This window comes from Triticum urartu, chromosome 1 (assembly GCF_003073215.2).
Source record: "Triticum urartu cultivar G1812 chromosome 1, Tu2.1, whole genome shotgun sequence".
Lineage (NCBI taxonomy): Eukaryota > Viridiplantae > Streptophyta > Magnoliopsida > Poales > Poaceae > Triticum > Triticum urartu.
The window spans coordinates 8,038,497-8,061,548 of record NC_053022.1 but is presented as its reverse complement, the minus strand read 5'-3'; the positions used below and the strand labels follow the sequence as shown (position 1 = coordinate 8,061,548).

The 23,052-nt window shown below is 42.8% G+C and overlaps 1 protein-coding gene and 1 pseudogene across 1 annotated transcript; one reads left to right on the top strand and one right to left on the bottom strand.

Annotated features, from left to right (window-relative positions):
• Positions 1-6,862: 6,862 nt before the first annotated feature.
• LOC125541781 (glutenin, low molecular weight subunit-like) lies at positions 6,863-8,135 on the bottom strand. The gene has a single exon (XM_048705112.1). The coding sequence runs from the start codon at positions 8,072-8,074 to the stop codon at positions 7,022-7,024; it is 1,053 nt and encodes a 350-aa protein (XP_048561069.1). The 5' UTR covers positions 8,075-8,135; the 3' UTR covers positions 6,863-7,021.
• Positions 8,136-11,461: 3,326 nt separating this feature from the next.
• LOC125528321 lies at positions 11,462-20,892 on the top strand (annotated as a pseudogene).
• The last annotated feature ends 2,160 nt before the right edge of the window (positions 20,893-23,052 follow it).

Sequence of the window (23,052 nt, the reverse complement as noted above, 5' to 3'; positions counted from 1 at the left end):
TGCTTGAGTTGGTTTTTCAGGTTTGTGTGAGATAGAGGAAGAAGATGAGTGCTGGGATAAGTGGAGGAGGGCCACCGTGGGCCCACGAGGCAGGGGGCGCGCCCTATAGGGGGGGGGGGGCGCCCACCACCCTCGTGGCCAGGTGGCAGCTCCTCCCGCGGTAATTTTTGCACAGTAAATCCTCAAATATTCCTGAAAAAATCATATTAAATTGGCATGGCATTCTGAGGACTTTTATTTTTGGGATATTTTTATATTGCACGGATAAGTCAGGAAACAGACAGAAACTACTATTTTTATTTTATTTAATATAAATAACAGAAAGTATAAAGAGGGTACAGAAGTTTGTGTTTCTAGTTTCATCCATCTCATGCCCATAAAAAAGAATCCACTAACAAGGTTGATCAAGTCTTGTTAACAAACTCATTCCGATAATCATGAAACCGGAGAAATTTCGAATAACACTAAGTTACCTCAACGGGGATATGCACATCCCCTATAATAAGAATATCATATTTCTTCTCGACAGTAGGAAGAGGAAATTGAAAACCTCCAAATATAATCATTGAAAATTTTCCAATAGAGTTGATACTATGAACTTGAGGTTGTTTCCTCGGAAAATGTATCATATGCTCATTACCATTAACATGAAAAGTGACATTGCCTTTGCTGCAATCAATAACAACCCCTGCAGTATTAAGAAAAGGTCTACCAAGAATAATAGACATACTATCATCCTCGGGAATATCAAGAATAACAAAGTCCGTTAAAATAGTAACGTTTGCAACCACAACGGGCACATCCTCACAAATACCGACAGGTATAGCAGTTGATTTATCAGCCATTTGCAAAGATATTTCAGTAGGTGTCAGCTTATTCAAGTCAAGTCTACGATATAAAGAGAGAGGCATAACACTAACACCGGCTCCAAGATCACATAAAGCAGTTTTAATATAATTCTTTTTAATGGAGCAAGGTATAGTAGGTACTCCGGGATCTCCAAGTTTCTTTGGTATTCCACCCTTAAAAGTATAATTAGCAAGCATGGTGGAAATTTCAGCTTCCGGTATCTTTCTTTTATTAGTAATAATATCCTTCATATATTTAGCATAATGATTTGTTTTGAGCACATCAGTTAATCTCATACGCAAAAAGATAGGCCTAATCATTTCAGCAAAGCGCTCAAAATCTTCATCATCCTTTTTCTTGGATGGTTTCGGAGGAAAAGGCATGGGTTTCTGAACCCAATGTTCCCTTTCTTTACCATGTTTCCTAGCAACAAAGTCTCTTTTATCATAACGTTGATTCTTTGATTGTGGGTTATCAAGATCAACAGCAGGTTCAATTTCTACATCATTATCATTACTATGTTGAGCATCATCATGAACATTATCATTAATATTTTTACTAGGTTCATGTTCATTACCAGATTGTGTTTCAGCATCAGACATAGATATATCATTTGGATTATCAGGTGGTTCAGCAATAGGTTCACTAGAAGTTTGCACAGTTCTATCGTTTTTCTTCTTCTTCTTTTTAGAAGAACTAGGAATATCAATATTATTTCTTTGAGAATCTTGCTCAATTCTCTTAGGGTGGCCTTCAGGATACAAAGGTTCCTGAGTCATTCTACCAGTTCTAGTAGCCACTCTAACAGCATAGTCATTTTTCTTACTATTCATTTCATTAAGCACTTCTTTTTGAGCTTTAAGTACTTGTTCTACTTGAGTGCTAACCATAGAAACATGTTTGCTAACAAGTTTAAGTTCACCTTTAATATCAGCCATATAATCACCCAAGCGTCTAATCATATAAGCATTTTCTTTTAATTTTCTACCAAAATAAGCATTGAAGTCGTCTTGCTTAAACATAAAGTTATCAAACTCATCCAAGCACTGACTAGCAATTTTAGTACGAGGAACATCAGCTTTATCATATCTATAGAGAGAATTTACCTTTACTACCTGTGTCGGGATATCGGGATGAGGAGGTTCTTCAGTAAATAAATAACTAAGATCATATGTTTCTTCAACAGGCGGTATATTAAGACCATGTATTTCTTCAATAGGAGGTAAATTCTTAACGTCTTCAGCTTTAATACCTTTTTCTTTCATAGATTTCTTTGCCTCTTGCATATCTTCAGGACTGAGAAATAAAATACCTCTCTTCTTCGGAGTTGGTTTAGGAATAGGCTCAGTAATTGGAGCAGGAGTTGGCTCAGGAGCTGGCTCAGGAGGTGCCCAATTATTTTCATTTGTCAACATATTATTCAATAGAATTTCAGCTTCATCCGGTGCTCTTTCCCTGAAAAGAGAACCAGCACAACTATCCAAGTAATCTCTGGAAGCATCGGTTAGTCCATTATAAAAGATATCAAGTATTTTAGGTTTCTTAAGAGGATGATCAGGCAAAGCATTAAGTAACTTGAGAAGCCTCCCCCAAGCTTGTGGGAGACTCTCTTCTTTAATTTGCACAAAGTTGTATATTTCCCTCAAAGCAGCTTGTTTCTTATGAGCAGGGAAATATTTAGTAGAGAAGTAATAAATCATATCCCGGGGACTACGCACACAACCAGGATCAAGAGAATTAAACCATATCTTAGCATCACCCTTTAGTGAGAACGGAAATATTTTGAGTATATAAAGGTAACGCGATCTCTCATCATTAGTAAACAAGGCAGCTATATCATTTAACTTAGTAAGATGTGCCACAACAGTTTCAAATTCATAGCCATAAAACGGATCAGATTCAACCAAAGTAATTATATCAGGATCAACAGAGAATTCATAATCCTTATCAAAAAGATAATCCTCGGGAATAACAGGCATATTTTCATCATCACTATCATCATCGTATTCAGATTCAATAATTTCTATTTCTCTAGCCATAGCAATTTGTTCATCAAGAAATTCACTAGTGGGCACAGTAGTATCAGGCATAGAAGCAGTTTCATCATAAGTATCATGCATAGCAGAAGTGGCATCATCAATAACATGCGACATATCAGAACGAATAGCAGAAGCAGGTGTAGGTGTCGCAAACTTACTCATAACAGAAGGTGAATCAAGTGCAGAGCTAGATGGCAGTTCCTTACCTCCCCTCATAGTTGAGGGATAGATCTTGGTTTTTGGATCTCTCAAGTTCTTCATAGTGTCCAGCAGATATAAATTCCAAGTGACTCAAAGAATAGAGCTATGCTCCCCGGCAACGGCGCCAGAAATTAGTCTTGATAACCCACAAGTATAGGGGATCGCAACAGTTTTCAAGGGTAGAGTATTCAACCCAAATTTATTGATTCGACACAAGGGGAGTCAAAGAATATTCTCAAGTATTAGCAGCTGAGTTGTCAATTCAACCACACTTGGAAACTTAGTATCTGCAGCAAAGTGTTTAGTAGCAAAGTAATATGATAGTGGTGGTAGCGGCAACAAAAGTAAAGACAGCAAAAGTAATGTTTTTGGTATTTTGTAGTGATTGTAACAGTAGCAGCGGAAAAGTAAATAAGCGAGAACCAGTATATGAAAAACTCGTAGGCACCGGATCAGTGATGGATAATTATGCCGGATGCGGTTCATCATGTAACAGTCATAACATAGGGTGACACAGAACTAGCTCCAATTCATCAATGTAATGTAGGCATGTATTCCGTATATAGTCATACGTGCTTATGGAAAAGAACTTGCATGACATCTTTTGTCCTACCCTCCCGTGGCAGCGGGGTCCTATTGGAAACTTAGGGATATTAAGGTCTCCTTTTAATAGAGAACCGGAACAAAGCATTAGCACATAGTGAATACATGAACTCCTCAAACTATGGTCATCACCGGGAGTGCTACCGATTATTGTCACTTCGGGGTTGCCGGATCATAACACATAGTAGGTGACTATGGACTTGCAAGATAGGATCAAAAACTCACATATATTCATGAAAACATAATAGGTTCAGATCTGAAATCATGGCACTCGGGCCCTAGTGACAAGTATTAAGCATAGCAAAGTCATAGCAACATCAATCTCAGAACATAATGGATACTAGGGATCAAACCCTAACAAAACTAACTCGATTACATGATAAATCTCATCCAACCAATCACCGTCCAACAAGCCTACGATGGAATTACTCACGCACGGTGGTGAGCATCATGAAATTGGTGATGGAGGATGGTTGATGATGACGACGGCGACGAATCCCCCTCTCTGCAGCCCCGAATGGACTCCAGATCAGCCTTCCCGAGAGGTTTTAGGGCTTGGCGGCGGCTCCGTATCGTAAAACGCGATGATTTCTTCTCTCTGATTTTTTTCTTATCGAAACTCAATATATGGAGGTGGAGTTGGAGTCGGAGACGCAACAGGGGGCCCACGAGGTAGGGGGCGCGCCCTAGGGGGGACACGCCCCCCACCCTCGTGAGAAGGGTGTGGGCCCCCTGGTCTTCATCTTGGCGAGGATTTTTTATTGTTTTTTCTAAGATGTTCCATGGAGTTTCAGGTCATTCCGAGAATATTTGTTTTCTGCACATAAAACAACACCATGGTAATTCTGCTGAAAACAACGTCAGTCCGGGTTAGTTCCATTCAAATCATAAAAGTCAGAGTCCAAAACAAGGGCAAAAGTGTTTGGAAAAGTAGATACGACGGAGACGTATCAGAGGCCTAACAACGTCTACAAGAAGAAGGTTGTGTAGTAGAAATCACCAACCTCCGGTGCCCATCTTCTGGTATATAAGTCATTTTGACCTATAAAAAAATAAGGAGAATGCTTTCGGGACGGAGCGCTGCTGTCTCGAGGCGGAACTTGGGCAGGAGCACTTTTGCCCTCCGGCGGAGCGATTCCGCTGGGGGAACTTCCCTCCCGGACGGGTAAATCATCGTCATCATCATCACCAACAACTCTCCCATCTTGGGGAGGGTTATCTCCATCAACTTCTTCAAGAACACCATCTCATCTCAAACCCTAGTTCATCTCTTGTGTTCAATCTTGTTACCGGAACTATAGATTGGTGCTTGTGGGTGACTAGTAGTGTTGATTACATCTTGTAGTTGATTACTTTATGGTTTATTTGGTGGAAGATTATATGTTTAGATCCATTATGCTATTTAATACTCCTCTGAGCATGAGCATGTTTATCATTTGTGAGTAGTTACTTTCGTTCTTGAGGTTACAGGAGAAATCATGTTGCAAGTAATCATGTGAACTTCATATGTGTTCGATATTTTGATATTATGTATGTTGTGATTCCCTTAGTGGTGCCATATGTGAATGTCGACTACATGACACTTCACCATATTTGGGCCTAAGCGAATGCATTGTGGAGTAGCAATTAGATGATGGGTTGCTAGAGTGACATAAACTTAAACCCCAGTTTATGCGCTATTCCGTAAGGGACCGATTGGATCCAAAAGTTTAATGCTATGGCTAGAATTTATTCATAATACTTTTCTCGTAGTTGCGGATGCTTGCGGGAGGGTTAATCATAAGTAGGAGGTTTGCTCAAGTAAGAACATCACCTAAGCACCGGTCCACCCACATATCAAATTATCAAAGTAGCAAACACAAATCGAACCAACATGACGAAAGTGACTAGATGAAAATCCCGTGTAGCCTCAAGAACGCTTTGCTTATCATAAGAGACTATTTTGGCATGTCCTTTTACCTCAAAAGGATTGGGCTACCTTGCTGCACTTTTGTTACTACTATTGTTACTTGTTACAAATTATCTTGCTATCAAACTGCTTCGCTACTTACAATTTCAGCACTTGCAGACATTACCTTACTGAAAACTACTTGTCATTTCCTTCTGCTCCTTATTGGGTTTAACACTCTTACTTATCGAAAAGAGCTACAATTGATCCCCTATACTTGTGGGCCATCATTACAACATCCAATCATCCATATAATCTATGTGGTTCTTCTGTTTTCTACCAGTCATATTTCATATGTGCATCAGAGGAAAAATGCTTTCAGCGGGCATGTTGGAGCGCGCATACCAAGTTCCCACATTGCAAATATGATCCTGGGCTCCTAGCCATTAATATGTTTAATTCCACATTGTCTTCATCTAATTTCTAAATGACTGGACAACCTATTATATTCTTATAGAATTATGATCCGCCAAAACCATGTTTCTCTTGGTCTAATTTCTAAATGATAATGTGCAACATCTATCTGCTGGTGAACCTTTTTTTTTCTTCCGACTGTATCTCCTACTGAACCTATTTTACGATAAGATTTTTTAGGGCATTTTTTGATGATTTTTTTCCTATAGCCCTTAAATAAAATCAAATATAATCAAGTGCAATTCATAGTAAGTTTTCTGCTCCTAGCTAGTTGTAAAGAACAAGTTCAATTTAGTATGATTTAGTTCTTGACATGACCGTGCTGCCAGCAACTCCTTTTCTCTAGCTAGCACAATAATTGTACTTGTTTGATGTAAAGGACATAAATACAAGGAAATAAATTGGAAGCTTATTTCAAATTAACTAGCTAGTGGTGTTTGTGAAGTTCAAGAAAAAGCTGGTCTTTTTCTCGACAAATAAGTTGACATGCAAAGAATCAATGAATGTATTTGCAAGAAAGAAAACATAATTATCAATAAAATTGGTTGTGATTGTCACTGTAGATAATGGTAGTAGCTAGTTGGAACTAGATACAAACCAATAAAATACAAGATCTCAAATCTCCAACCAATAAAGAGTTCAACCCAAATTTTACAATTACACTATTATCTTTAAATAGTGATTATTGTAATACATGGAGAATTAATTAATGCACTAGGTTGCGCTTGTGACCAGGCAAGACAAACTTATGAACTTGCAAGCATGGAAATCAGATCGACATCCACACAATGCCGATATGAACATTGTCTTGATACAAATTTATTTTATTTTATTTCAGAATTTAAACAACTAGTTTGAGCGGGTCACACATGACGTTGTGTGACACATTATTTGTCACCGCTACATCGACATATCCATCGACTAAACAACGGTGATCCAACTATATATTACTAGAGATCTTTTCTTATCAGTAGACACCAACTCCGATGCCAACGCCTAATGGCACACTAGTGGTGGTTTCGTACAACGGCACGTTGACACTGCACATCGTTGGCAGGTTACGGAGTGCAATGGAAGTCATCACCTCAAGCTGAGCTATCTGGTGTGGCTGCAAAAAGGTACCATGTGCCAATTGTTGTTGTTGAGGTTGTTGCCCGAGTTGCTGCTGCAACTCCTGTTGGGGTTGGGAGACACATTGGCCCAACTGTTGGGGTTGTTGTTGCTGATATTGGATGATACTCTGACCCTGTTGTTGTTGTTGTTGTTGTTGTTGCTGCTGCTGCTGCTGCAGGATGATAGAGTAGACGATAGCACGGATTGACTCATGGCGGGATTGCTCGGGGATTTGCCGCAATTGCTGGCAACATTGTTGCTGCATCACATGGCAAATGCTCTGCTGCAACATTTGTGACCTAGCAAGACATCGCTGCATTGCCACAGGGATGCACTGCTGCTGGAGGAATACCTTGCATGGGTTTAGCTGCTGCAGAACAGATGGATGAATAACTGGTATTTGTTGTTGCTGTGAAAATGGTGGTTGTTGTTGCTGCGAAAATGGTGGTTGCTGCTGCTGTGAAATTGGTGGCTGTTGTGAAAACGGTGGTTGTTGTTGCTGTGTAAATGGTGGTTGTTGTTGTTGCTGCGAAAATGGTGGTTGTTGTTGCTGCGAAAATGGTGGTTGTTGTTGCTGCGAATATGGTGGCTGTTGTTGCTGCGAATATGGTGGTTGCTGTTGCTGTGAAAATTGTGGTTGTTGTTGCTGTGAAAATGGTGGTTGTTGCTGCTGTGAAATTGGTGGTTGTTGTGAAAACGGTGGTTGTTGTTGCTGCGCAAATGGTGGTTGTTGTTGTTGTTGCGAAAATGGTGATTGCTGTTGCTGCGAAAATGGTGGTTGTTGTTGCTGTGAAAATGGTGGTTGTTGTTGCTGCGAAAATGGTGGTGCTTGTTGTTGCTGTGAAATTTGCGCAACGGCACTTGCCGCCGCAAGAGCGAGGATGGCAAAGACGAGGAAGGTCTTCATTGTGGATTGGTGTTAACTAGTGTTGCTTGGCTTTGATGCTTGTACTTGTGATGATCTTTATACTTCATGCCTATTTATAGTTGCCGGGACACCACCTCTTTTCCTTCTTTGCACCGGCTTTAATAATTCTGTTTGGATGCATCTGAAATGAATTTTTTTGGTACATTGTGTTGGGTTGCACTAGCTACAAAAGCGTACTTTTGGATTCATCATCAAAGTTGCTTTTTAGTTGTGCATATGATCATACACAAAGTACAGAAACCTCGATGTTTGGTACATATGACTCACCTTATTAACTTTACATGTCACGCACTTATCAGGATAGTATCACTTTTGCAACCGAGTTTGGAACCTTGTATAGGTTGTCAGCCATAAACAAGAAAGGCAAAGCTTGTGTAGGACTAAGTTTGCAATCGTGTGTGGGCTGTTAAGATATGCTCGATTATTGAAGTCTTGCGTGTGGAGGGTTCTTCTAGACTCGGTTGCTTTTTATAAAACTAACTTTGTATTTTCCTCTAAGATGATAAGATGAACTGACGCCTACAGAGCATGACTTGACTCATCGAATTCCCTTTACATGTAAATGATGGTAGTTGCTTACAAGCTACTCCAACTAGCATATATCCGGTCCTAACTCTAGACACGTCATCATTAGTTCCATCTTCTGATTTCTTTGAGATAAATCATCAGTTCCATCTGTATGTGAAGGAATTTTTTTTGGGTGAAGGGAAATGATAGGTGGGGCTGGAACAGAGGCCCACAGCCTCGAGCGAGTTATTAGGCCCAATATAAGAGTTGTGTGTTAGGCCACCAAATTAGAACTGGGCTATAGTTTTCGGAGGCCTCAACGTCACAAGCCCAGCCCACACTCGGCCGATCTGCATCGTCTTCATCTCCCCCTCCCCGTCCTCCTCGCCGGCCGGACCACTCGCCGGCGCAGCCTCTCCCGCACCCCGCCGCCCGCGGCTGCTCCACGTACGTCCGCGGCGGCGGAGGCGTCAGCAGCCTCCCTTCCATGCTCAGCATCTGAAGAAAGTCCGTCTTCGGTGCCGCGATATCCAAGTTAGTTATAGCATCCAGTCATCTGTATAATCTCAGTGTTTATTCTGTTTTGTACTGTCGTATTTCATATGTTCGTCAGAGGAAATGTGCTTTCTAGAGGCATGTTGCAGCTGGCCGAGTCCGAGATCTCATTTCATTTATATGGCCATAGGCAGCGATCAATAAAAGGGCACTGGAATTTATCTTCCAATGCCACTGTTGTTCTAGCTCTCTGTCTTTACTTTTGCTGCTTCTGTTGTATGGCTGCAAAGTTAGGCTTCATCTGATTTTAGTTAGTTAATCTGATCTTGTTAACCTGATAAAGAGAATTCCACCCTGCCCTTTATTCTGCTTCTACTTTTCACTGTCTCACAATAACGCAACATATTAAGCTCACCAAATTGTATCCCTCAAAAATAAAAATGCTCGCCAATTTGTATCACATACTCATACATGTATTTCATCGCGGAATAACAGGAGATTGTCAAGTTGTGTTTTACCATATCAGTGTATCATTTGCTCATATGAGCAAGAGATGGTCACCTGCCAGCTTATTTTGTTCATATCTGAGATCGATCATGCCTCCATTGTATGGTTAAGAAGTTAGGTTTCATCCGATTTTAGTTTGTTAAGCTGATCTCGTTAAACTAATAATAAGAACTCCATACAGTCGTTTATTCTGATCTTCATTGCCTCACAATAATAAGAGAACCTATTAAGCTCGTCGAAATTGTATCTCATACTCATACACATATCTTTGATCATCGAATAACATAAATTATCATATCAGTGCAAAAGTATATATCATTTGTCCATAATCCATATGCACAAGAGATAATTATCTGCCAGACAATTATTCTTATCTTTGAGATCCGATCCTGTACTCAATGCTAATTAGAGGTGTCATTAAGACAAGAAAATAACCACTTGCCCCCGGGTCTTGTCTCGTTAGCAGAAAGCATGTGATGCATTCAAGTTTCAATGAATTCACGAAAACCAATATTGTGGTCTGCTGTCACCCTTGAGTTGAGGTAATTGTTTAATTTGCATTCTTGCGACTTCTTGTATTTGGAAAGAAAATTCATACTATTTTCCGACTTGCCAATGCATCGTCACTTCTAAAAACCAATATTGTGGTCCTCCTTGTGCGGCAGGTACTTGAGATGGATTGCATTCTGTAAGTGCACTGTATGTGTGCTCTCACCCAACAATGGAGGTAATTGTTAAGTTTGCATTCCTGCAACTTCTTGTATATATCTGGAAAGAAACTTCTTACTATTTGCTCAGTTCACAGCCAATGTATCTTTGCTTTTTTTCTTTTTTCTTTTTGCAACACAATGTATCTTCACTTTTGAAAAACTGCATTGGATGTACCGACATAAATATATAATATAATGATGATCTAATGGCAAATTATATGGCCATAGGCAGTGATGATCAATAAGAGGGCACATGAATTTATCTTCTAACGTATGCATCACTATTTGTTTAGCTCTCTGTCTTTATTTTTCCGCCGGCATTGTATGGTTAAAAGTTAGGTTTCATCTGGTTTAGTTAGTTAGGGGGATCTTGCTGTGCTCTCTATCCTTATTTTTGTGGCCTCCGTTGTATGGTTAAAAAGTTAGGTTTCATCTGGTTTTAGTTAGTTATAAGCGGATCTCTTTAAGCTCTCTATCTTTATTTTTGCTGCCTCCATTGTATGGTTAAAAAGTTAGGTTTCATCTGATTTTAGTAAGTTAAGCAGATCTCGTTAAGCTCTCTATCTTTATTTTTGCTGCCTCATTGTATGGTTAAAAAGTTGGGTTTCATCTGATTTTAGTTGGTTATAAGCGGATCTCGTTAAGGTGGTAAGAAGAACTCCATATTGTCCCGCCTCACAATAACAGAACCTATTAACCTCGTCAAAATTGTATCTCATACTCATACATATCTTTCATTTTCGAATAACATGAATTATCATATCAGTACATATATCATCTGTCCATATGCACAAGAGATAATCATCTGCCAGCTGATTATTCTTATCCTTGAGAGCCGATCCTGTCCCTTCAATGTTAATTAGAGGTGTCACTATAAAAGACAAGAAAATAACCACTTGCCCCTGGGTCTTCTCTCGTCAGCAGAAACTTGCCCCCGGTGCTAGGGTTGAGGGACCCCTGGCGTCGCCCAGGGGGAGGCGGCGCGAGGGGAGGTGAGCTAGTTGCTCGTGCGCGGCCGCTGATTTGCTGCAGGTTTTGTGATATTTGGACGTTCGATGTACATTGAGATATTGGATTAACTTTGTTATGCCTATGAGATTTGTACATTGAGATATTGGAGGAACTACCACACATTTGCAAAGCAGCCATGGCTACTAGGATCATGGTTTTGCTTCTTCTCCTGCTCCTCTCATTCTCAGAGTCCACCACCCCTTACCAGGTGTTAGATTTCAACACGGCAACCCAGAGTACCGAGGAGCTTCACCAAGCTATGGAGCGGGCGTTTTGGCTCCTCTCCTTCCGGCGGTTCATCAGGCGAAGTGCATAGGAAGGCCAAATTTGTTGTTGCTGCGCGCTTCTGTGCTGAAGTGGACACGAAGCTATGGAGCGGAAGCTGATGTGCTGAAGCATTCTCTCATCTTCTTGTTGACTGCACTGGCAGACGGCCTGCAAGCTCGCTGCATCCTGGACGCGAAGGCCCAAGATGTTGCTGTCGTGCTCTTCCACGACGCGGGCGAGGAGGAGGTACCCCGGCATCACCCACCGCAGGCTCCCGTACTGCATGATGGAGCAATCGGGCACTGACATCTCTATTTGTCGAGGCATATAGTGCAATCTTATTACCCTAAAGCTTCCATGTATCTGTCGTTCGTCGGAGGGAGGATTCATGGCATATGTCATCGTCCTGGTTAATGTGGTCATCTGTTATCCAACCTTAATCCTTACTAGAACCGAGAATTACATAGGTAATGTGGGGCATTGGTGGCCATTACATATGTAATAGCTTAAATCGATTGAGAGAGAAGTTTACTTGCATTTATACTTATAGTAGTTCATATGAACAATCCATAATACTTACTAAAAAGTACGAGGGTAACGCAAGAATGAGATCAGATCTCAACAGGGAAATGAAATTAGCTCCTAATCAGCCAAATAGTGGATGTCAACCAATTTTTTTACTAACACGCAACTAATGACATACTCTACTGTATATCCAAATATGCCATATCAGACATCGGAAAAATGATTTTATTATATCTATAACAATAATGAATAATAGTTTCTTTTTGCGAAAATGATCTAACCAATTATAAAAGTACATTGGAACTATAAAGTATCTCCAACACAATAAAAATTATATCGAGATTCCAAAACCACTGAATGACCAAAACTACCGCCAAAATGAGCCACCGACACGCTGCTATCGCCACTCACCTACCGGAGCAGACTTGACATTGTCGATGAAAGCTGGGATGTCTTCATGCACGTGCTGCTAAGGACCAGCGCACTGGAGCCGCAGTCGTTGCCATGAAACCCTTGAATAAATCTGAGCTTGGTAGGAAAATTAGTGACCCACTGAAAACGACAGCTCCATTTTACTCGGCATAGGTGAAGGCACAACAAACCGCATCAACAGGTACAAAACAAAGGATGTCCATGGGGTGCCATCCGGACCGCGCCACCGGCTCATAGCTACATCAATGCCCCTGTCAATGTGCCCAAACCAGCGGAGGCACGGATCCTCCGATGAGGAGATGGTCAGGGCGATGTGGCTGGGATCTAGCCGGGGACGTGGGGCTAGGAGGCAGCTCACGGGGCATCGTGTACTTTTGAGCCCTCATCACATGGCTCAGTTAGGCCAGTGAAATCTCCTGAATAGCGAGGGCTACCCTGCCTCCCCTTTGTGTACTTCATCTCCTGTTCCGTGTCCCAAAGGGCCGACTATACACTACTAGGGAAAAGCCTAGTAGTAGCGAGGGTCAAATAGCTAGTAGTAGCGCGGGCGCTCGCGCTACTACTACGGCGCTATAGCTAACTTATAGTAGTAGCGCGGATGTGCCCGTGCTACTACTACGTCTGTTAGTAGTAGCGTGGGTACCACCCACACTACTACTATTAATTTCAAAAACAAAAAGAATCTCGATGTCGTGCGTGCTGTCAATTAATGGCAGCAATGGTTTGATCCAGCGACGACAGGGGTCGCCGGAGCTGCAGAAGGGCAGTGGCAGAACAGATCCAGCGCCGACTGCTGTAGAGGGCCCGGATCCATGGCCGAGCAAGGCAGCGGCATGGGGCTCCTCTTTGCAACCAAGGCAGCAAGCTCCTGGTCGTCCATGGTGATGACCTACACGGGCAAGGACATGGGATGGTGAGTCAAACCAGAGGGAGAGAGAAAAAGAAAAACGAGGGAGACAGGAAGGAGATGGAGGTACCAGCAGGGTTGGTCGCCGTTGGTGAGGTGCTCCGGCGTGGTGGCATGGAGATGCGGGGAACACCTACGAGCTCCGAGAAGCCGGCGGCGCGAGGTGGCCAGCCTCTTTTGGCGCCATGGAGGAGGAGGCGCGCATGCATAGGAGGTCCATGTGAGAGCCTATGGAGAGAGAGGGGGAGAGGAAGGATTTGGGGGAGGAGATGGGGATTTCAGAGCTCTTCAAAAACCATGTAGTTAGTAGCAGCGTGGGTTTATAGCCCTCGCTACTACTATCAACTTAGTAGTAGTGCGTGTTTATACCCCTCGCTACTACTATGGCATGTCCCGGGAGAGGTAAAAACCTGCGCTAGGGTAAAAATCCATGCTACTAGTAAGTAGTAGTAGTGAGGGGTATAAACCCGCGCTACTAGTAAGCGTTTGCCTAGCCTTTCCCTAGTAGTGATACTGCGGTTTTGGCAAGATTTCAATCAGCCCTAATGTGGTGTTTCCCATCCAATTTACGTGTTATTGAGTTTTATGTGTTTCTAAAAAGAACTAGCCCTATCCAGGTTCGTGGGTTGATGACTGGTTATTTTAATTTGACTTCCCTTCAACCAAACACGACATTTCTCTGCTTTTTTGGCAGGAGATCAGAAACTAAACATGATTCTCTCCCAGCAAAAGAAGAAAAAACTAAACATGATCTAGATTATGTACAATTACAATATCTTATGTCGATACACCTATTTAGCATTTGTGTGTCTATTGTAAGAACTGAATGGGTCATTAATATATTGAATTGGGTCTACTCTTCGTCATGCAGTTTTCGTTGCCCAACTACAAAGCAATTCATGCTAATTTTTCCATTAAACTATATGGTCACTTGTATGCAAGTAGCCCTACTATTTCACACAAATTTTGTTGTCTACTCACATGATAAACAAATGATAACGGCTCCTGAATGCATGCTTAACAGTTCACGCCTATTACGTGCTTACCTGAATGGAAAACGATCTTAACAAAGACTGCAGTATATATAAGTCAGGCCTATATATATGTACTCAATCACCTGAACTGCCTTAGCTAGGATGCAAAAGTGAGTGTTATATGAGAGGTTTCGAATTTATTTTATGCTCTATTCCGTTTCTATCAATCTGCTTGAAATATTGGAGGAAAACAAAAAAAAAACCTATTTAGCTGCCATAATCGCGTGCTGGACCATGAACAACACATTTATGACCCGCCTGCGTGGTTATCAAAATATCTATTAGTTTGCGTCCTTCCTTGCGGAGACATTTATGTTTGGAGAGGAGCAACCATTTGAATATCAGTCTAACAGCTTGCGGTGGAAGCCTCGTTCAGGTTGTCCAACTGTTTCTCATTATATCCCCGATACGATTGATTCTTGGGCCCTCGCAAACCATTACTGTGAGGTCACGCTTGGCATTCCTTGCTTTTTCTCTATTAGCTTCGATGCGCGGCATGCGCGAGTACTCCACAAGGACCTTTGCTGCTTCCAATGCCACTTTCTCCGCGAGTACTCCCTATTAATTCTTGGGCTCCGCAAGTACTCCGCAAAGACCCCGATCGTGTGGCACGAAGCAAATGTGCCCACACGTCCTGGCCCAGCTACGTTAGTTACCCGCGGGATGACTCTTTAGTTACCTCGGGGGATGGCAACTTTAGTTATTCGGGATGGCAAATATAGTTGTAAAAGCATGTCAACTCTCTCTGTTTTGGTTAACTATAGTTGCCATGTCTAATTTATGGTAGTTGCCGCGTGTAATCAAATCATAGTTGCCGTGTGTGATTAACTACTTGCCACATGTGGTCAAACAATAGTTTCCATGTGTGTTTACATAATTGCCACATGTGGTCCAACCATAGTTGCCATGTATGGCTAATCATAGGTGCCATGTGTGTTTACATGATTGCCACGTACGCACAACTGCGGTTGCCATCTACAAACGAATCATAGTTGCCATGTGTGTTTACCTAGTTGCCACATACGTGCAATTGTAGTTATCATCTATCACTGTACGAGCGTCGTGTGGGCGAAGAGTAGTTCACCCACACACGCGTGGACTGGATGGTGACTGTGTGCATGGGAACTAGTTCGCCCACACGGCGCAGCTGGCAACCGCGCGCTGTGGGTCGTGTGGGCGAGCGCTCTAACGCCCACACAACACGCTAGGCCTACTGGCACTGAAATTCCAATAGATTCCTTTAAGATTCATGCAAAACATAACAGACGGAGACCAACGCGTGTGGGCGTTATCATTTTTCTTGTTGTTTTGAATTGGATATCCGTGCAACTGTAAATTTGACCCAAATTATATGGACTGCTGTAATCTGTCGTGGACTTGTGGTTCACCCCTGTTTGGCGACTCTTCTGGTGCACTCTGGTTAGTTTCTTGGTCATCGCTTTGTATTTGTTGCCCAGATGAAATTTGAGTTTTCAACCCACTCCAGTTTACAATTGTAATTATGTGTAATAAGTATTTGTTTTCTTATTTATTTTCATGGTAAACTCGATTGGTCTCATTTTCACCGTCTTAGAAGAGATAAGTTTTAGGTGCCACAAAAAAATATACTCAGATCCTTCCATTTTTGCATTTACTCGGTGTTGACACTCAAAAGTGGCATAAACATAAATGTGGCTCAAAAGAGTGCTCAGCGTGTTGAAAGTCGCTGCTCGGGGTACTGATCGGCCGGTTACACACCCAAGACCACCAGAGAAGGAGAAGTGTTCTCCATGAAAAATCTTCATCTCGTCAAGGCGCATGATTTTGATATTTGAATCACCTCAATCCAATGTCGTATTCAAAATTTACACCCAAAGCAGTGCATCCCTGCCACTAATAAAAAGTTTCAGCCGGCACCAAACACCCATATAGCAATGTCGACAGATTTGGAAGCCTGACTGTCCAGCAAAAGTACACTATCTCTAGTAGAGGAGTGGATGTTGATACAAGGCATGTCGTCTGTTTCAGTTGGTCGTCCGGTTTGCACAGCTTAAGATGGTTAAGCAGCAGCAACAGCAGCAGGTGAGGCTTTCATGTTGGAGGAGGTGCGCATGTTGAAAATGTGATGGTCCTATGAGAAACGGGTGACGACAGACATTGGCAGTGCTCCTGGTGCTGAAAATTGTATGTCTGCCTGTGGAGGAATTTCAGTTTCAGATTCGGTGGTTTGAAGCAGATTTTGATTGCTTCGAATAATGTACTAGGTTTTCATCTTCAGATTGTAATCAATCAGCTTGGTTGAACTTTGACCTCTATCTTGTTTAGATACTTGTAACGTGAATTTATTATCAGCTTCAACATTTCCAGGGTTTTGGAGAAGCTAGGATACTCAAGTTTGTGAGCATTTATGTCTAATTTTAGTTTTGTTACTTAGTTGAGACATTGTCCCGTGCAGATGCTTGTTAGACCGTAAAATTGACTTCCTGGAGTAATATTGACAGCTGAGATGGGAGCCGCTGGTCTCAGACTCCTTGTTGGGGAGCAAGTTGCAAAAGTAGATAACAGAGTAATAAAAAGTGCTTACTGATCACTAACATGTGCTCTGCTTGTACCATTGTTATGTTTAGGAGATGGAGGCCACGGAAGGAAAGCTTGTTTTTGGCGTGACAGGTAGAGAGAGGTTTGGCTGGTGAGGTGATGAAGAAACTGAAGATTTAGAACAATTAGTAGCTATGTATGTGGTGATGTTAGGATTTGGTGCGATGTCTGTTTGGTATTAGGCCCGGATATTCGGCACATCTTTATCAAGGGGATAGGAGTAGCAACATGTGTTGTCTAGATGGTGGTTTCAGGCTGACTGACGTATTACTTTGTATGTTCTTTGAGAATAATTAATGATATGGCTGCATGCATCCTCCAGATGCAGAGGCCGGGGTTTATCCTCCTTAAATAAATGTATGTGGTCGTCTGGGAATTTTTTGCTGTTCTATTATGGATTTGATTTCAATAGAGATATCTTTCATGAGCTCGTTTAGCAAGGAATCGTGTTTTGTTTCAGTCTGTAAGCGCTCCATATATACTTCTTGCAAAACCATGCTTCCCTGCAGGTACAGGGTCCACATGGCGACCCTATGATGGACCTGTCCTCAAGTACGTACGGTGAGTAACGAATCAAAACTCCCAACACATTTAGTACTTTGCTGATCTCATGTTATTATGCATCTGACTCGAGAGGCTATTTATTGTCAGAGGCCTTGACGAACAATGTGAATGATACCCATGGATGGATCTCAGGAACTTGGCGGCAGATTTGGAAGCTCGACTGTTCAGGCAGACTGTTTCAGGTGGTCGTTTGGTTTGCACGGTGTAAGATGGTTAAGTAGCAGCAGCAGGTGTGGCTTTCATGTTGAACGCGATGGCCCTATGAGAAACGGGCGAAGGCAGACATTTACAGTGCTCTCGTTCTAAAAACTGTATGTTTGTCTATGGAGGAATTTCAGTTTCAGATTCAACCGCACCGAACAGAATTGTCCTTCATCTATACTCAGATATGTGAGCTATCTTTAATGTATCTAGTATTGGTATTGTTATTTGGTTGAGAAGAAATCGGCCTTTAACTTGTTCAAGAAACTTTTTCAACTGTAATTTTTTATCTGTTTCAGTGCAGATAGTAGGGCTATAATGCTGGGTTACTGTGGAGTTGTTGGCGGGGTATATTCATCCATTTTGCAATATGAACTAGGTTTGGACTTGTTGAGAAGCTTTCCAGCATTCTCTAGATTGGAGCCTGCTGAAGAATGTGAGTCTGCTAGCTAGGGGAATAATTGCTTCTAAAACTGTACTGAACCTGCAGTTGCTCTAGATCGAGAATTGTTAGGGCCTGCGGCGTAGGGTGAGAACCCGGCGTCGAGTCGAGTCAAGCATAGCTGCTGAGTCACATCATTTAGATTTGGTTGGCTGCTGGTCATTTGGGTGGGTGTCTACAACAACAGGCAGGGGTCGGCAGTTCAGTGTCATGGCCGCTTATGCCCAGTAGTGCTCTCTAGATATCCGATTAACTTCCACCATATTTCCTCTCAAGATCATTTTTTTCTTCCCAACCTACTGATAATATGTTCAAATTTCAGTAGCCACGGGGCGGTTGGGTTTGGAATGTACTCTAAAAATATATAGAGTTGCGCTTATGTATTACAAATGTAGAAACGAATGGAGTACAAAGTTGAAACACTTATCTTGGAAAGGACTCAGTACATATTTACGTAGCCAGAGATCGATTTTTGAGAAACCCATTTCTTGGTGATGTTTTCTGCGCAATTTTTTTTCAGATTTGTGCTTTTTTTCTTTTACTTTCTCATAGTTTTTGTTTGCAATTTTTTATTATGGCGTTTCTGCAAGTTCTATCGACAGGATGGTGGGTAAGAGCAAGGGGAAAAAGGCTGCAGCAACCGCAAAAGAAGACGATGTTATATCCGGGAAGCGCCGACGAACTGTTCCCAAGAAATTCGAATCCCCCTTTGCATTTGACAAGCCAAGCAAGCGAACGCACGTGGTACTAAGCCATCCGGCAACACTACCGCAACTAGAGGTACCGTTACTAGCTAACTTAGTGCTTAATTTACTACCATTTTATGTACTCACCGTTCTTGACGTTTGTAATTTATCGTGCAGCTCTGTTTAGTGACCATGACGTGGAAGGCTCTGTTAAGGACGAATTGACACCGGAACTCATCGATGCTGCTGTTACATTTGTGGAGGCAGCTGCTTGGTCTGAGAAGAATATGACAAAAAGAGTTTACTACAATGAACGTGGCACCTCTGTGATTGTGGAGAGTATACGACCGGTACTTGAGCATACATGGCCGGCGGATGACGTAAGATCTATTACCATGTTCTGCTATTTAAGTGCATAATCTAGGTGTCACCTATGAACATAAAATGTTCTATTATTTTACGCAGATTATCGATGCTTACCAGACACATTTGGCTCTACGCATTGGTCATGATCGGCACCTCTGTCCAGCCTGGAGGTCCAAATACTTTGTTGATCGTGCTAAGGCATGAGACAATCCTAAACCGTCGAAATACAACATGGATAGTGCGTTGAGCAGAGCTGGAGCAGTACGTAGGGTTCTGGACGAGTATCCCGTCCGTGATAAGGTACGATATGTTATTACTAGTTCATTAACACTCATTTTAGCAAGCATAATTGCATCTGATTACAAGTGTGTTCCACATTTTAGCCGTTTATCCCGTTGAACGTCGGCAATACACACTAGATCACCATGGTGATGCACAACCGCAAGAAAGAATTCCGAGTTTTTGATTCTCTCTATCCTGTCGAGTTCTCTCTCGACACTATGAAAGCATTGGTACTCTCCCCAACATTGAGCATTCTTCATATGAAATGTCATATGGTTTCTCACTACTACTTTCTTTGAAATAGCGACTAGCAATAGCAATTGATATTTTTTCGTCAAGCCTATATATATGAAGAATGTCAGAGTTAGTCCACGGATCTTCTTGGAGTGAGGCAATCGTGCCCACTGCTGTATCAGAGTTGTCATCCTCACCCATGAATCAGTTTTGTCCATGCCTAGAATATCTATGGTTATTTAGATGTCGAAATTTACCAGCGGTTCTAAATCTTCCTCCCTCCTTAGAGACCATACATATTTGTTGTTGTAGTAGTATTCAAGCCCTATCATGTCAGTTGGATGGGCTCCAGAAACCACAAGTCACTGTTTCCATAAATTCTCCAGAGCCATCAGCAGTAGCAGAGAGCATTCACTTCCTCCTCATCTTGAATATCTGAATATATGGTCCTGTGATAGCATGTTGGGGGGGATCCTCCGCCTGCCCACATCCCTCGAGACGCTAGATATTATGGGCAATAGTCGGTTGACGTCGCTGGAGTCAATGTCAGCAGAGCACCCCCCATCGTTGGAAACCCTTTCTCTTTTTGACTGCACTACCCTGGCATCCCTGCCAAATGAGCCACAAACATATGGGTCTCTCAAAAATCTTACAATATTTGGCTGTCCAGCTATAAAGATCCTCCCTAGATGCCTGCAGCAACGACTGGACAGCCTTGACTACAAATGGCTAGATGCCCGTTATGAAGGTATGATGCACATTTCTCTATCTATGCCACATATGACCAACCAAAGTAGTCATCCATCCCATCGCAGTCAACATATTTGTTTAAAGTTTTTTCTCCATTGTTTTAATGTCACGAGGTAGAAATTTGCATGTTACATTACTTTGTACATGCTTGTTCCCTGACCTCATTTGTGATATCAATGTGCAGTAATGGCGTTTAAACCGAATACATGGAAGGAGATACCAAGACTATCCCGTGAGCAGAGGGAGGCCGCTCGAGAAGCCAGGCAACGCCAGCGAATAGCAAGATTATTCCGTGTGTAGGGCATGTATTTTGTTTGTTGGCTTCAAATAGTGTACCAGGTGATTGTTATGTGCTTGGTTGGACTTTGACCTGTATCTTCTTCTTCAGATATGCTCCTAATTGTAATGTGAATTAGTTCATCTCCTTAAAACATTTCCCGGGTTTATGCCTCCCTGATGGTTGCTCTGCTCTGCTAGCTAGGGGAATACTGACTTGTAATTGCTTATAAAACTGAACTGTGCAGCAGTCGCTCTCGATGGAGAATTGTTGGGGCCTGTGATGCTTGGCATTGAGGCGAGGGTCGCTGGATTTGGTTCGCTGCTGCTCCTTTGGGTGGGTGGGTGCAACAGGCAGGGGTCAGCAGTCTACTCTCATGTTCGCTGTAGCTCACTAATGCTGTAGATATCTGAATAACTTGCATCAGAGTTCCTCTGAAGATGAAAATTTTCCCCTCAACCTGCTGATTTGTGCCTCACACTTGTGAGCTAGCTATGTACGTAGATCTAGTTCTAGCGTCGTCACCTTGTTGACAGGGCCACCCGAGGCGGCCGGAATACCACCGCCGTTGCCTCGATCTTTGCCGGATGGAAGCACAGGGGAGTTGCATCTGGCGCATCCGCGATCTCCCGGCATCCTAGCGGCGCGGGGCCATTGGGAAGAAAGGGAGGATCGACGAGATCGGACGGCGCGCGGAGCGATCAGCCGCACGGCGCGATCGGTCTAGGAGAGGGAAGATGGGCACAATGGCAGGCGATCTTCTCCGATGAGACGGATCCGGGCGTTTGGATCGACGGACGGCTTCGATTCACACCGCACTCGCGGTGGCTGGTTCTTCTCGATCTGGAGAACGATATCCTCGCCGGCGACTATCTACCGGAAAGCGACACGATTGAGGTAGGTTTGAATTTCAAACTTGATGCTTTTGACGTCGTTGTTGGCGAGCGTGTGCAGCTGGATTTGCGAACGAAGACACCAGCGATGATTGATCTGACGGAACCGGCGATACATGCACGACTGGGTGGACGTTTTTGGGCACTCTTGAAGAGTGACGACGAAGATCAGGTGGACAGCCACGTCCCCACCGCCTCCACGGTCACCGGTCAGGGTGGACACGGTCCGGGCCGGTCCGGTCCCGGTCCGAGCCGACGTTTGGACCGGCCGCCGGCGGTCCGGGACGGACCGGACCGAGCAGCATCACGGTCCTGATTTCAGGGACCGGACCGGCGATGAAGAAGCCCGGGCCGGACCGAGCGGACCGGCCAACGATCATCGGCGGCGACTTGCACGGGTGCAGCGGCGAGGTGTAGGACGTGCGCGGGTGCTGTGGCGAGGAAGGTGACATGCGCGAGCGCCGGTGTCGAGGTGGGCAACGTGTCGTGGGAAGTGCGTGGGCGCCGCGGTTCTTTGCCATGAACGTGCACATGTCTGTTTATTAGGGCATGTACAATGGTTGATAAGATAGTCTTATCTTAAGTCTTGCATGTAATTTAGAGATGACAAAAAATATGTCTACAATGGGTTATATCTTAGTCTTGTCTTCAATAACTAGCAATTCCTTAAAACATGGTGAGACAAATTGTGCTAAGAGATCATCACTTGTCTTATCTTAAGTAAGAGAAGGCAAGCCTTTTCTTACGAGATCTCTCTCCTCCACCTTATCATTTATCCTATGTGGCACTCCTAAGATAGCACCATTGTACATGCCCTTAGCAGTTTTTCTGTTGCATGCAAGTAATCTATCGTGTGCATGAGCCCACGATTTCTCGTGTGCAGGCCTTCCGTGATTAGCGGATCAAATCGGACGTGCAGTTAGGGCATGTACAATGGTTGATAAGATAGTCTTATCTTATGTTTTGCATGTAATTTAGAGATGACAAAGAAAAATGTCTACAATGGGTCATCTCTTAGCCTTATCTTCAATAACTAGCAATTCATAAAAATGTGATGAGACATATTGTGCTAAGAGATCATCTCTTGTCTTATCTTAAATAAGAGAAGACAAGCCTTCTCTTATGAGTTCTCTCTCTCCTCCACCTCATCATTTATCCTACGTGGCACTCTTAAGATAGCACAATTGTATATGCCCTTAATCGTCAAATGGTGACGTGATTTTTGGATCAAACCCTGTTTCTCTGGTACTTTCAGTTTTCTGTTTTGACTGAAGAAAAGGAAACGGCACC